Here is a 15,130-nt window from a genome sequence, read left to right on the forward strand (position 1 = left end):
ATGAACCCCCACGCATATTAGTCCATACATGAACATACACATACGAGTACGCATGCTTCGCACTCGCTCCAGAAAACGCCATCCAATGATGGATACATACAAATACAGCCATTCTGCTGTCGGACCCTTCTCGTCTGACCCCCAAAAAACCCTGAAAAATAATAAAGCCAAATAAGGGGTTGCATCATCGTGCAGTTCCCCACCTATACCCCCATTCAAGCCTCTCACCAGATGGCGGCTTGGTCTGCATCAAATCTGGAGAGCTCCTTGCCTGCGTCCTCCAGATCCTTCTTGGCCTTCATTCGCATGTAAAAGATGGGGCAGTCCTTGCTGCTGCAAATGACTTCACAGTGCATGCTACCCTGGCATCTCTGGCATTGAGTCCAGAGCCGTCCGAACCGCACCTCAAGGTCCGATACTCGGTCCAGCGTCTTGTTGTACAGCTCTCCCACGCGAGGCGCGCAGTCACTGCATACCGCGCCGGCGCTCTCGTGCTTGCCCGTGAGCGGCTTCTTGCATCCCATGCACGTCTGCGTCTTCTTGGCAAACTTCATCAGGCCACCCACCGTGGGGGCCGCCACCGAGATGGTACGCGTGTGGTCTCCCGTCAGCAGAGATTTGGCCTTTGTCTCGCCTAGGATGGGCTCAAAGATTCGTCCCAGTGGCTTCGCTAGCTGGTTGTCCAGGTAATACTTGGTGTCGATCGGCACGTTGTTCTCCAGCACGTAGATTGGATCCTCCGACTTTTCAAAGTTTTTGGCTCCCGCCGCTCCCCTTACCATGACATACGCCACTCGATCGCCAAGACCAGGCGCCGAGCCGGCATCGCGCTTCTTCATCCTTTGTGCGAGTTCGACGTGGGCTTGCTTGGCTGCGTAGTCTTCTTTGGTCAGGGCCTTTGTGATAACCAGTTTTGACATGTCAACCTTGTTCTGTAGCAGATCTGCAATTGTGCCTTTGACGTAACTGTTTAAAAAAAGACATTAGCCATTCTACCCCCTTAATCATACGATAACATCTGCTTTACTTACTCTTGTGCACCCTGGACGTCTCGGTCGATGAGAATCATCCGCAAGACCTTTTCAATGACAGTCTGTGCTAGCAGGCAGTTGTCACGCCGCACCGTTTCGAGACCCTTGGTGTCCATCTTGTCGTACTTCTCCGTCCTTGTCCAGTAAAGCCCAGCATATCGCTTCTTGTTGATGAGGAGATATGGGAAATAGACCTTTTCGAATTCCAGCTTGATGGGCTTCAAGAACTTGGCCGACACGAATTTAGAGGCTTCTTCGCCGAGCTTCATCGCCTCTGCGAGATCCTTGGTTCCGAACTTCACCATGACGGAATCGGTATCACCGTAAATGACCTGAGCATCGTGGGTGTAGCCATTTGCAATGGTATATTTCATCTCCACCTCCTTCTTCGTCTTCTCAATCATCTGACGGCCGAAACTGGTGGTGCTACTTGCAATCGCAAGACAAGGTAGCTTTCCCGTCGTTGCACCCGTCAAACCGTAGACAGAGTTGGCACTGACTTTCAGCGCCAGCTGTCTACCGTTCAGCACGGCCTTCTTGAACGGATCCGTCTCTTGGGCTAGCTCTCGCTTCGCCTGCTTTCTGGCGGATAGCAATTCCTCTAGAATCTGGGCGAGTAGGCCCTTGCGCTTCGCGGCCGTAACGAAGGAGTCTCCATTGGGGGTGACGATGTAATCGACGTCCTTTTGCAGCTTGAATCTCTCGACATCTCCAGGTCTTAGCAAGGTCGTGTAGCATAGGTTGTGTGCTTGAATGATACTCGGGTACAGGGAAGCAAAATCAAGAGTTGCAATGGGCACGTCGTAGTATCCTCGCGTCGGCTCAATAACTGTAGCACCTTCGTATTGATCCTCTGTGCCCTGAGGAGCGATGTTGGGGATGACTAGCTTCTGTTCCAGTGCTTTACGGAAAAGCTGACTGACGAACTTGATCTGCTGTCCACGCGAAAGCAAAAAGTTGAAAGGAACGCCCGTGACTCTAGCCATTTCGGTATAGTTTTCTAGACATGACAATTTATCCATCAGTCTTTGAGGGAGATAGGCATCCTTCAAACAGTAGAGCGCCAGACGGCGTCGTGATTCCGGTGTTCCGTTGAAAAGTTCCGTAATCATGGTGTGGTGCACGTCTTCCTTTTGCTCGCCTAAGAATTGGGAGCACACAGAGTTCAGTGTGTAACTTCGCAGGTGGTGATCGCGCTGGACCAGCTGCAGCATGTCGAGCTGTAATCTACCATTGGTATTTGTGGCCTTGGTGTCACGGTTGCCGATTTGTTTACTTGAAAAGTTCGTTTCCTTGACCCTAGATGGCTTGCTGGGAATACGAGACCAGTACTCAAAGCCTTGCACCTTGAGGTGCTTTGCACGATCAAGGAGGTAGGGAAAATCAAAGTTGGAGGTGTTGTAGCCAATGATGATGTCTGGATCAACCCTGATGAGGAATTGCTGCCACTCGTGAAGCATTTGCTCCTCTTTCTCATAATCTAGAATTTGTGTCGCAACAATGGAGCTGGTAGTGTCTAGACAAAAGACGTTTCGGATAAAAGGCTTCTTCTCTCCGTATTTGGTGACCACGTTTGCAATTTGGATGACGGGGTCGACGTTGGCCTCGGGAAAGATCCCCTTGCGTCCAGCGCACTCGATATCGAAGGAAAGAATACGCAGGGGAGCCATCTTGGCCCAATCTCCTTCTGGCTTGTGGGCTATGAGATCCATGTAGTTGACTTCGGCTTCGATCTGGCAATTGGACTGGCGGCTGTGTTCCGGTATCATTTTGTACTTGCCGGCAGGGGCTTCCACCCATGACATGCCTTGAATCTAGCCCGCAGTCTGTTAGCCAAAACATCACAACAGCAGGAAAATCAAGGGCGCAGTAAAGCCATTACCTTGCAGTCTACCATGAATCGTAGAACGTATTGGATGTTGTCATATGTTCTCAGGCCTCCATCCAAAGCTCCCCACATGCCTTTCCAGTTTGCAAGGCCCTTTTCTATTGTCGATCGCACCGTGTTGATAAACTTTGGATCGGTGACGGTGATTTTGAGGTAGGGGCTTTGTACGTTGCCCTGGTAATGGTAGATGTCTTCCCTCATGGCCAAGCTCACTGAATGAATTGCAGGCTGGTGCTGGGCAACCTGGGTCTCAAGATATGCCTTGTATAGTGCGCAATCCTTTGCCTGGAAGGACAGAGGGGCGGCCACGTAGAGGTAGTGCTTGAAGTCTGTGACATGCAGCATGACTGAGTAGCCCTCGGCAGTCACGCCAAAGAGCTTCACAGCGACCTTTCCGCCGTTTATGGTACCCTCTTCGGCCTCAATGGACTGGAAGCAGATGCTGTCCCGGTCCGGGACAAACTCCGTGACCGGCGGCCGATCCCATGCCTGGTCCTTTTCTGTATTGTTCTGCTTGCGTTCCGATATATCCTGGCTAAGCTTTTCGAGAACTTCGGATTCGAACACGCTTTTCGTCTGGCTAGACCCCAGCTTGGCCCCGGGACCCTTTTGTGAGCTGATGAAGCGAGGTATCGGTGCAGGCTCGTCGATTTCAGTCTTCCGCTTCTTGGCGGACTGTGGTGATGAGGGGATGTTCTGGCGAGTGCGGGACTCGCCCAGCACTCGCTTCTGAGGAACGACTGTGGCAGCCATGGTCCTGTTGTGATACTTCTTGCTAGGAATTAAACAAACCAAGGCCAGCTATAGCTTGTCGTTGGGGAATTGCGACAATGCTGTGGCGACTTGTTGGTCCCTGGAGGAAAAGGCGAGATCCCAGCTGTCACGATATTTCCAGCAATACGCGCCTCCCGGACCGTGACGTGACGAGACCCACCCGTTGTTTAATGGGTTCGCACGTGAGTTGGCGTTCTCTTGTCGCTGCGTTACCTAAGCAGAAGTATAAGGGTACCTCTCAAGCCTCCTTCCCTGAGAGCGGGGTTGCAATTCTCTGGGGTACTCCTGGGCTTGTCCTGGGCCTAGCCGTCTCCAACGAAGCTCAGGAAATGGGGGCAAAAGAAGATTCCACACAGAAGACGCCACCACGGGAATCTCCCTTCGCGGTCCGTTGGTTTTAGAACGACATTGATCTATTTCTAACTAGCCAGGGGTAAAACAAAGAAGCACAGTGGCTCTCATTTAGCAGTACAACTACATGTTCAGGAGTCACAAGTATGACAAATCTATGAAAACCTAGAAAGCATAACACCCCGTTCGCCTCGTACAGAGTGCATTGGACTCATACAGCTTGGGCCATTGCAAGTGGCGTTTATCGTCTTCAATAGCTAAAGCCAACCTCACGTTATGACGCTCAATCAACATGATCAAAGGACTTACCGATGGACCGCGACATCATCTATTCCAACGGCTGTGCCGTAGCACATCCTATAACTTGGGTTAGCCAGCAGATCTTCCCAGAAACAACAGTAATTGTAAAAGAAAAGGCTAGAGCTTGGTATCAGAGGTGTATTCTTGTTACTCAACATATGTCCCTTGCGGGATCATTCAGTTAAGCCATGCATTGAAGAACATTCATCATCAAGACATGCGGGGGAATGGTTAGGGCTTCTTGCCCATTCTTGTCGTACCTTTAGTGTCGAGCACGTCTGTTCTCCCTTGACGCGTGCTCTGCTTATTACCGTCTAGGTAGTCAAGCCATGTTCAGCTGTGCTCTTCTTGAGGTTCTCGTCGTGTGTTGTCGTTGAGACAAGGGGCTATACGAGGTCGTAAGTATGAAGGTTCGCAGGACAAACGGTCAGACATCGAGAGCAAAGTTAGGGGAGAAAAGGAAGATTCCTGAATGGCAAAGGATATTTAGCCGTGGGCGAATTACTCATACAGGTAGCGGTACCGATGCAACATCAACAGCGTCGTCACGCTGCAATTCTCTCAGGTAACTAGTCGCGTGACTTGCCGCCTGGCAAACAGCTGTCTTGCATAAGTTCTTCTTTACGGCTGCTCTAGTACACTCAATGCCAAGATGCGACGCAAATGTGGCCAGATGCATCAATCACCTTGCAGAGGCCTAAAAATAAAAGCAAAAGGCCCTCTCTTCTCTCCTGGTCCCATTCCCATGCAGTCACTCTTCGAGATGCAGACAGTCTAAACCTAGAACAACAACAACAATCATCGTCTATATACAAACTGTAAGATGGAGTGTTTTCGTCCCATTATGAGATCATCCCTCCTTCTTTCCCTTGTCTTATGAGTGTGTAACAGTAACCTCTTCCACGACCTTGAACGCCAGCGCTGTATAAATAATGTAAAGAATTGATCCTCTCACTCTGCTCTCTTCCTTCTTTTGCACACATCTCATGGGATAGCAAAGATGAAATTTGGATGTTGACAAACACTCGGCTTTCTACCTCTTCTTGTTTCGTCTGGAAAAATTCACACCTTTTATACCTTTACTGTACCTTGATGGTTCCGAGATCGCACCATCCATTGACAGGCTAGAATACGTTAGCTTATCGATTGGCAAAGTGACAGGGGGCCGCAAACTCACAAGACAACTAAGATACTTGCACCAGCTGCAAGTATTGCCAACCTTGTAAAAGTTGTTGATCAAAACAACAAAGACGACGATGATGACCACAAGAGCGGCCGCTCGAACAAGCCACCAGGCCCACCACAAAGGCTTCCGTCCCTTGAAAAAGCCAACTGGGTTCTTGTAAAAGGGAACAGAGCCCGGTTCCGCCGCACCAGGCACTGCTGAGTAAAATGGATCCGGACCAATTCTCCTTCGCAGAGAATTAGGAGAGTGTAAGACGCAGATACCCAAGACAAGGCCCATCAAGAACCCTCCAATGTGAGAAAAGTTGTCAAGACCAGGCAGCAGCCCGAGAACAAAAGATATAACCATGTCGATTATAATGAACAGGAGATCCTTGACCGGGCTTCGTCGCTCCTTCCACGAGTATAAAAGGTCAAGTAGAGTAAGGGCGATAATTCCAAAGAGAGAGCCCGACGCTCCAGTAGAAGCAATACCGGGGGCGGCATAATTTCCTCCCATGACGAAACCAAAGATGCCGGCGCTCATGTAGACGAGGAAAAATCGAATCGACCCAATTGCCATCTCCATCTCTTTGCCGATGGTGAGTTGCATAAGCAGGTTGAAGCCGATATGAATAAGCCCGGCGTGCATGAAAATCGGAATGATGAAGCGCCACCACTGATTGGGACTCGGGGACTGGTGCTCGTTGCCATCGAAAAGAGGATCCGGGACATTGCCGCCGAAGCCGCATAGCTCCGATAGAGGGCAAAATTGCGTGCTCTTGGTAGCGTTTGGACAGAGGAACAGCACGGGAATCGTGGAGCCTTGGATTTCCTTGATATTGTGCATGCAAGGTGGGAAACGGGCGCCCATGTTGATGAGGACCTGTGTCGATGGCCCGATCATTGGGTTGAACTGGGGCTTGATCATGATGGGAGAGCCCGTCAAAAGACCTACAAGATACCATGGTTAGAGCCGGTGTAGCAAATTAGAACTAGATAGTCGCGTGCGCTTACCATTCCGCACAATCTCAGCGATGAAGACGGCGACTTGCGCAATCGAGAAGATGTAAACTAGCCATGGGATGCGCTTCCTGTTGGAACCAAACATGCCCAGCTCGCCTACCCGAACCTTGCCTCGCTTGTCACGCCTCTGATTTGACTGTCCAGCCGGCGCGTCGTAAATGTGGTCAGTAGCCTCGGGAGACTTGCTCGTGTGGTCCTGCAGCGGAATATTCTCCGTCCTCGAGCCATAGTAGCCCGTGTCTTGGTGGTAGAATCCTTGTTGAGAGATGTCGCTGCTGCTCGCGCCGCCCGGCCCTGAGTTCGAATTCGTTGGGTATGCGTGATCGTCGAATACGGTATCAAACGGCGACGCACCTGTTTGGGGCTGGTGGTTCGGAGCGCCATATGGGCTCCCATAGTGAGCATCCGAATAGCCTGGGTTGTAGGCTTGTGGAAGCTCTGAATCTGACGGCGCGTGCGTACTGTCGTAGTAAGGGGCTGTAGGGTGGTTTGGAGGCTGCTGATTGCCGCCGTAGTAATAACTGTTGGCAGCCATGGCGAAAGAGCTGTCCAGCGGGCTCTGACGCCACGCGGAGGAGGAGAAGCGATGGAATTGAGGAGAGGCAAAGCGACGCCAAGGACAGGATCAAGTGACTGTCTTGTGGATGTCCTCAGAAGCGTTGTATCGTTAAAGGAGTGAGTTGCAATAGGTTCAGTGAATGGATGGATGCGTCCAAGATGCGGGTGGTACGAGGTATGAGATGTGTAGGAGGGCAGGAGAAAAGCGGCTCCAAACACTTTAGTACCTGTATGCCTTGCTTTGATGTTTGCCAGGCGATTACGTAGTGGATACGATGTGCGATGTACTGGTATTCCGTCGGCAGCGATTCGTACCAGGTCTACGGAGCTCAGACGCTGCAGAGGCCCCTGTCAGCCTGTGCACATGCAATGATTTGATGGATCAGGCCGTTAAATTGCCACTGAGCGGTGCATTGGCACAGGCTTGCCGGTGTTTCAGGCCTCGAGTCGCGGCGGGGCGTCTATAAGATGCAGACAAGATGAAACAAACGAAAGACTGGCAGAGGCTCGTCGTAAAGAGAGAAAAGAAACAAAAGGGCGACCAAGGCAAGGCAAGCAGCAGCTGATGCGTATTTCCTTATAAATAACCTTGAACCTCCCACCAACTAACCTCCGATCGAAAAATCCTACGGCAGTGGCATGCACAGCACGCTGACGTGGGTGGGCCCAGGGGGCTGGGCTGTGCTGAGCTGGAACTTGGCGTCGATCAGCTAGAAAATGACTGGATTGCTGTGGCGGCTTTGCTATTTTGGCCTGATTGTCCAGCTTGTTGCCCTTAACAGTGCTCTTAGCCGCACATCCTTTGACGGGATGGATGGACTTTGACGCCTTTTTCGCACCATGGCTGCTCATTCCGCCAGGTCTCACCAAAGCAGGGACAGGTCATCGGTAACAAATCAGCAGGTGCACACTTTGGGCATGAACAGTTGGAGGCTCTATCGAAACATCGATCCAGAAGTGTACAAGCAAATCGCACGAGGCCAATCACGGCCTTCTGTGTCTAACTAGGACACCCGTTGACGACAAATAGGTGGCTCAGACTGCATTAGTACTACTGCGATACGAACATCACAGTTGGTGCTGCTAAATCGCCCAGCTCTGATATTCGGCCGTGACGCCACAGTGCAAGGCGCTGCTGAGTACATACGTCCAGGCTGTAATAATGGGCCTCCGATTTTGATGATATATTTAGCAACTTCAGTCAACACCCCATCGACTACGTAAAGTTTGAGCGTCGAAACCGGGTGTGAAAGGCAGTTCTTTAAGTATCTGCGACTATAGCCATATTTTCTGAGGATTCACTACCATGACTATACTCGTCTAGTGTTTGGTACTATCACTAAGGTACCTATGGACAATTAAATTTACGACGAGAGATGCTGGATATCAAGCTTGGGGTGCTGAAAGGTAGGCATTCCTATTTTAAGCTTCAAATACCCTGTCCTATCCTATCTTCCCTTGTCAAATGCACTTTTTTACTCAATAAGAGATGAGTAATTATTTTTTTCTCCTCCTACTGCCCCTCATGGCTTTCGGTGACGCAGCTGCTTTGGTCCCTCGCACCCATCGCACCCATCACACCTTTTGAGTAATGAGACCCCTCATCGTCGTCATATCTGAGCCACGGTGCCTATCCAGTACATACATATTCATATCCATATCATACAATCATGCCACCCTACTAGTACAAAATCATTATGGAAAGATGCTGCATTGCATCGAAATCACCAACCAAATGCTGTAGACCCCAAGACTATTTCTTCTTCTCGCTCTGCGACTCGGCCAAAGTAGAATCATCCTTGTTCGCCTTGCCTCTCCAGTTGCCGCTCCACACGTCGGCAATCTGGTCAAAAATGATATCGCTCATGCCCTTGCCCTCTCGAAAGCTCTGCTTGTGCTCCTCAGCCCTCTTCTCTTTCCAGTCTTCTCCCTCGCCGCCCATCCAGATGTCCTTGAGCCGGCTTTTACCCTCCGACTCGGATGCTTTCTTCGCGGCCTCTCTCTCCCTCTGTTCCTTCAATAGCTGTTGGGTCCTCTTTGCGCCTTCTGGTAGCCCGGTATCAAATATTGAGCCCACGCGGCTTCCCATTCGTGCGTATATAGATTGGCCGGTGTACTCGTAGGCAAGTTGGTTTGTGCAGAGTGAGAATGCTCCCACCAGAACGAACATTCGGATGTCGGCCTTTCTAGGTGGCAGCAGCATCGCTAATGGAGTAATGATTGCTCCTGCAAGCGCTGAGTTGTGTATGAATTCATTTCGAGGTGGCAGCGGCGGTGTTTCGGGCTGTTGTGCCATTTTGCAATCTGCTAGGGTGTATTGGAGAGACCGACAAAGGATGCGTTTACGTGGTGTTGAGCTATCGATAGACTATTCGTATAATCGTGGACTGTCTAGCTTCTCTCGAGGAAATTGGGTAGCCTTGAGTGAGCAACACAGCTGAATGGAGTCGTAGATAGATGCAACGGCGATGATCAATTGAAGTATGCACATTGAAGCCGAGTGCTCGAATCATCGCAACTTTTCTGCGGGCCGGTGGCTGATCGTAGCCAATCAGATGGCCTCCTCCGCCAGCCTCTGGTGATGCCTACAAACACGCCGGTTTTTCAACTGCTTGGTACCTCTTTTGTAAAAGATACCAATATTCTGGAGAATGAACCAACATTCATGCAGCCCTAAGCTGCCTGTCTGAGCTAGCAAGTAATTCGTCGTACAATGCCTCGACTCTGCAGACCATTATCACACGGCACCAGCCAAAAGCACTCCGTAGAGTGGAACAGTTCTCAGCCGGCAGGTCGCCCTACGAGCTCAACACTACCCTAAAGCTATTAATACTGAAAAAAAAGCCAAGGTAGAGAACGGGGCCTGATAGCAAGTTGATCATGATTCTACAGGGAAAATCGGTGACGGCGTCTTCATCTATCTATAATTAGAACAATGACATCCATAGTGTCACTGCCTGCCGGGCAACTGGAGGATTGGTGTGTTCGAATCGGCTCTAGAGAGTCGAACCCTGTACCGACAAAGAAGATCCTGAGCATACCTACAGGAGGGTCACACGTGTCTAAAGACAGATTTTCCCTTGATCAGGCTTATCAACCTAGTAGGCAGGCCTTTCTTTTGTGTTTCCTACCTACTTGGAAACACTTTAACTCAAGCTTAGGCTGCCTTATATATTCTCTAAATTTCCCTAGCAGTGTGCGTTCCTAAAGTCACACAAGGCATCTCCGTCGACCAGTTGTGCTTACTGTCTGGAGAATTAATTGAGGCATGTCAAGCAGATACTTCTGGAATTGCTGTAATGATGGATGCAACCGTTGCATATGAAATAATTCCATAACCACGTCTCTGACGGAGTCGGACCAAGTTATACCGGAGACGATGAACGACAGCATCGGCTACGACAGTTTTGGGCTGACCGCAACAAGCTGGCTGGCCCCAAAGGGACTGAAGTGGCCACATGCAGCAGGTACATGCATACGGAGCAGAGCCGGAACGTACAGGTAGTGCATCCTACAGACGACAAGCTCCGGCAAGCTGCATGCAAAGAGGAGGTGAGCGAAAGAGGGGGGAATACGTGAGCATTTCGGTGCAACTTGGTGATGTATCGGCACAGACATGCGGTAGCTGTTTAGCACTGGCACAGGTACTTGCACAGTTATAGAACAATACAGCAAAGGCACAGAAGCAGACACCAACTTGAACCTGGATGAACCTCAACTGCAGTCATGTGGCTGCAGCGACACGTGGATTGTCAATCTTGCCTTGCCGCATGCTCCATCGATGTGTTGGTGTAAGGTCCACGGACAAGCAAGAGATCAGATTGAAAGTGCCGCTAAAGCGCGGTTTGGGCCAAATAGAGGCGCCTAGCGGCATCTTTGGAGGGCAGCATGCGTCTGAAATGGGCGATTCGGGGCCCTCCGCCGCGAACTAAAGTGCAACTAAACGTGTGCCGAGTTGGTGCGAGGTGACTTGAACTTTGGTAGCGCGGGTTAGGCGCTGTAGAAGGGGAAAGAGGAAAGATTCAGGTCGGCAGCATGGCAATAAAGGCGTCAGTTGACTTTGATTCTTTGAGGGCATCCCCACCATCCCAACGGTCGATGCTGGTACATGACGACGAACAAGGGAGTACAAGAGGACAGCCGCGTCAAGTCCCCATCGGTAACGTATGATGGCAGTGGCCCATCTGACATCTTGTTCCTTGTCAAACTCTATGTTGGACTGCCTTTGCTCACTGACGGTCCGTATTACGTGTGGTGGTTCTCTTGTCTCATATGGGCTCGACTTCGTGGAGACATCCATTGGCGGCACTTTGACATCCATGGCCATTTATCCGCCTGTCAGGCAAGTACAACGAGTAGGTAGCCGGCTAGTATTGCTACCTCAGTTAGTGGTGCGATGGCGTCTCCCGGTAGTGTCGAAGAGACCCCGGTGATACCTGCATGCCGTCAACTGCCACTCAGCATTGCACGCAATGCACGTCCCTCCACCGCCCCGACAAGCTCATCGCCAGTTCATCCTGGCGGGCGTTGCCACGATGCATCGATTCCATTGCATGCACATTAACGCACCTGTCACCGGCTGTCGCCCAAGTACCGTGTACCTGTCCGGTACTAACTGCCAGAGACCCAACGGCTTCCATGTCGATATATTGCTACCAACGGCCACTACGGGACTGGTTAGGCTGGGTCCGGTAGCATTTATTTCCTTGTATTCCCACTGCGCCGTACTGTACACCGCATTGTACTCCATACATGTAATCAACAACCTACCGAAGCAGCCCTGTCTGGGCTATGGGGGACCTGCATGACGGCGGCGGCATGTGCATACACGGTTCCATGTTGTCAGCGACTCTGCGTCTGCGTCTGCGTCTACGCCTACGTCTGTGTTTGTGTCTGTCTGTCTGCGGCTCCAGCATGAATTGGCCGGTGGACCTGGTGATTTGGCTGGCGCATTCGAGCCGTCCAAGGCTGCCCCGGTATGCCCTGCCCTGTACTGCAGTGCTTGCTCTCTCATAGGTACAGTACTCGTACACTCCTCGCCTCGTTTTTACCTCTTGGCCTGTTGTCTTGTTATAATTTCCCTTGGTTTCCCCTCTCATGCACGTCTGTCTCACCTCCTCCGCTAGGCTCTGGCTCTGCGCTGTACGAGTACGGGCACCAGGATCGAGGATCGAGGCACTTGTACTTGTACCTTGAAGCTCTTGTACCTGAGTTGTATCACAATAGCGGCATCCGTTGTCTCGCCTCGACTCCACTCTACGGGCTAGGTAGCTTCGCTACGACGGCAGCTACGACCTGCTAGGCGCATAGCTTCCCGTCAATTGACCTATACTGATAAGAGTGGTCGCCTCCCCGTTTAACAAACCCCCGCCATACGTTCCCCCGAGTCTTCAATACTTTATTTTTTTGCTTCTTCTTCCTCTTCTTTTTGTCTCTATTTCAGCGAACCGGTCGCAGATTTTACCGCCTGTATGACGCTTCGTTAGCTGTACAATCCCCACCTGCGCGGGCTCTCTCTCACCTTCCTCTCCCTCCATCCTTGCCATGGCTGCTCCTGGCCCCGGGCCGGCGGCTACGGTCTCGGCTGAGAACTCATACCAAACTCCAGCCGCGACTCCAACGGGCTCTCCCGATCCTGACGGCATGGAGCCATCGTCGTCTTCGAGTAGCATTGGCCTGTCCATGGCTTCAGCCATTGGTCGCGACAATGGCAGCGTCAGCGGCAGTGGCAGCGAAGCGCCCAAAAAGCGAAACCGACGAAGCAATCCCAAGGTCAAGACGGGATGCTTGAATTGCAAGTAAGAACATTTGAACTTTGACGTAGCCATGGAGTGTATAGCTTCTTATTATCATTACGACCATGATAATCCTCCTGCTTCCCTTTCCTCACTGCTCTCTCCTCTCTTCACACCCCTAGCACCTCATCTCGGACAAACCGCTAACAAGCTCCGTCTACAGACAGCGGCGCATCAAGTGCGATGAGATGCGTCCAGCTTGCTCGCAGTGCGTCCGCAGCAAGAAGGAATGCACTGGCTATCCGGCGCCCAGCCGCGGGACCAGGGCTGCCCTTGATGTCCGCATTGCTCCGAAGCCTTTGGTTGCCGCATCGGCTGGGTTTCAACATCTGCAGCCGGCACCAAGCACTATTGCGAGCGCTTCAACTTCAACCACCGCCAGCCTTTTGCTCACAGGTCACACCATTATGCTCCCACCTCGGCGTGTCAACCGTCGCAAACGGCAGGCCAAACCTCTCGCCTCCAATGCCACCATGCCTTTTGTGTATGAGCCATCTCACAACTTGGCCTTGATGCATACCGAAAGCCTGTATTTTGATCTTTTCCGAGTTCAGACGGCTTCAGAGTTGTCTGGGTACTTTGATTCGACCTTTTGGACACAGCGCGTTCTACAGGAATGCCATTTCGAACCGTCCATTCGACACGCCGTCGTGGCTCTTGGTGCCTTGTATAAGACGCTTGAACAGTCTTGCGAACCGGACTCGACACCGCTACCTGGTGCTATGAGTCGGTTCGACTCAGTCATGTGTCATTGGCAGGTTGCTGTTAGGAAGTATTCGGAAGCTTGCAATGCCATGCTGCATCTCAGCGGTAACAAGCTGGCAACCAACAAGACCCGTCTGATGGCCAGCGTCTTGTTGGCCTGTTTTGACTCCTTTATCGGTGATCATCGGCAGGCCATTGTCCAAATTCAAACGGGATTAGGGCTCCTGGCTCGGATTCAATATGATCGGACGCAAGCCCCTCAGTCCAATGAACGGGTTGAAGAGGACCTGCTAATAATTTTCACACGATTGGCAATTCAGGCCAAATCGTACGACATGGCTTTCCATTTTCCCCATCCATATGTGATTCAACTGGGCCCTCAGAGCTTACAAGACCCATCCTCACCCCTCTCAGATATGGGTTCACCTCAGCCATCCAGGCTCATACCCCATCAATTTTCATCTTTACGAGAAGCTCGCCTGGCTTCAGATCAGCTCTGCGAGATGTTGCTGCGATTCATCGAACACTTACAGCATGCTAAAAAAGAACCTTCTTACACTTTACCTCCATCCTGGAGGCAATTAGGTGCCACATTCCAGGGCCAAATTGACTCGTGGTCAGAGGCTTTTGAACCCATCTTCCAATCACGGCTGCAACCTGGCATGAATCTCTTGGAGAAATCGGGCATAGCAGCCTTGAAAATGTTTCAGATCAACACAAATGTCATATTCTTGACGATTTTCTGCGATGCCGAGGTTCAATTTGATGGTTTCCTCCCCCATTTCAAGGCCATTGTCAGTCTAGGCTGGGAGATAGTTGGCGATGACGAGAAGCGAGCGGCTACCGAGCGATGCCCCGATCCACAGAGGTGCAAACAGCAACACAGCACACCACTGCCTGCGTTTAGGGCAGGAAAATACACAGCTCATCATATCAAACCCAGCTTCTCCGCAGACCTTGGAATTGTACCGCCGCTCTTTGTCGTGGCTACTAAATGTAGAGAGCCGAACGTCAGGCGAGAAGCAATCCAACTTTTGAGGAGCAGCGCTCGGCGAGAAGGCATGTGGGACAGCGAGCTGACTGCCAACATTGCTCAATGGATTATGGAGGTAGAAGAGTCCGAGAATCCTTTTCCTGAGATGAATCTTCCTGGTGGGTCAACGCAGGCTGTTCTCCCAAGCCGAGCGATTCCAGAGGAAAAGAGGATCATGGTTCAGTCTGTTGATTTCGATTTACGGGAGAGATTCGCTCAGCTCACTGTGGGATCTCGAGATTTGCGCCAGGGGATGAAGGACCGACGACACAAAGCGACCCGAATCACATGGTGAAGACCACGCATGCGCCCCTCTTTGCTCACGCCTTTTTACTATTCTTTTTTGCGATTTCTTTGCTATGTCAACAAGTTATGAATATTTATGTCAAGGTTCTTTGGGGGAGTATCGGTCATGCTGTTTTGGATTGTCTGGATAAAGACGTAATGATGATGAGTGGTAATGTTACTATGAGGACCATGAGCTATATTTCTTTTCTCCTATGTC

The 15,130-nt window shown here is 51.1% G+C and overlaps 5 protein-coding genes across 5 annotated transcripts; 1 reads left to right on the forward strand and 4 right to left on the reverse strand.

The window, feature by feature from the left end:
- Positions 1-224: 224 nt before the first annotated feature.
- On the reverse strand, positions 225-3,672 carry M431DRAFT_483807 (hypothetical protein; the record flags this gene model as incomplete). The annotated part of the gene is made up of 3 exons (XM_024916152.1): positions 225-966; positions 1,032-2,845; positions 2,914-3,672. The coding sequence occupies 3 exons, from the start codon at positions 3,670-3,672 to the stop codon at positions 225-227; spliced, it is 3,315 nt and encodes a 1,104-aa protein (XP_024772353.1).
- Positions 3,673-5,423: 1,751 nt separating this feature from the next.
- On the reverse strand, positions 5,424-7,069 carry M431DRAFT_89644 (hypothetical protein; the record flags this gene model as incomplete). The annotated part of the gene is made up of 3 exons (XM_024924042.1): positions 5,424-5,468; positions 5,522-6,462; positions 6,526-7,069. The coding sequence occupies 3 exons, from the start codon at positions 7,067-7,069 to the stop codon at positions 5,424-5,426; spliced, it is 1,530 nt and encodes a 509-aa protein (XP_024772354.1).
- A 1,400-nt stretch (positions 7,070-8,469) lies between these two features.
- Positions 8,470-9,560, reverse strand: M431DRAFT_509952 (hypothetical protein). The gene has a single exon (XM_024919386.1). It carries the CDS (start codon positions 9,386-9,388, stop codon positions 8,846-8,848), a length of 543 nt encoding a protein of 180 aa, XP_024772355.1. The 5' UTR covers positions 9,389-9,560; the 3' UTR covers positions 8,470-8,845.
- Positions 9,561-11,781: 2,221 nt separating this feature from the next.
- Positions 11,782-12,344, reverse strand: M431DRAFT_469228 (hypothetical protein). Its single transcript, XM_024915418.1, has one exon. It carries the CDS (start codon positions 12,189-12,191, stop codon positions 11,859-11,861), a length of 333 nt encoding a protein of 110 aa, XP_024772356.1. The 5' UTR covers positions 12,192-12,344; the 3' UTR covers positions 11,782-11,858.
- Positions 12,345-12,735: 391 nt separating this feature from the next.
- Positions 12,736-14,920, forward strand: M431DRAFT_90614 (hypothetical protein; the record flags this gene model as incomplete). Its single annotated transcript, XM_024924166.1, has 2 exons — positions 12,736-12,890; positions 13,051-14,920. The coding sequence occupies 2 exons, from the start codon at positions 12,736-12,738 to the stop codon at positions 14,918-14,920; spliced, it is 2,025 nt and encodes a 674-aa protein (XP_024772357.1).
- Between the last annotated feature and the right edge of the window lie 210 nt (positions 14,921-15,130).

Source organism: Trichoderma harzianum, assembly GCF_003025095.1.
Source record: "Trichoderma harzianum CBS 226.95 unplaced genomic scaffold M431scaffold_9, whole genome shotgun sequence".
Classification (NCBI taxonomy): domain Eukaryota; kingdom Fungi; phylum Ascomycota; class Sordariomycetes; order Hypocreales; family Hypocreaceae; genus Trichoderma; species Trichoderma harzianum.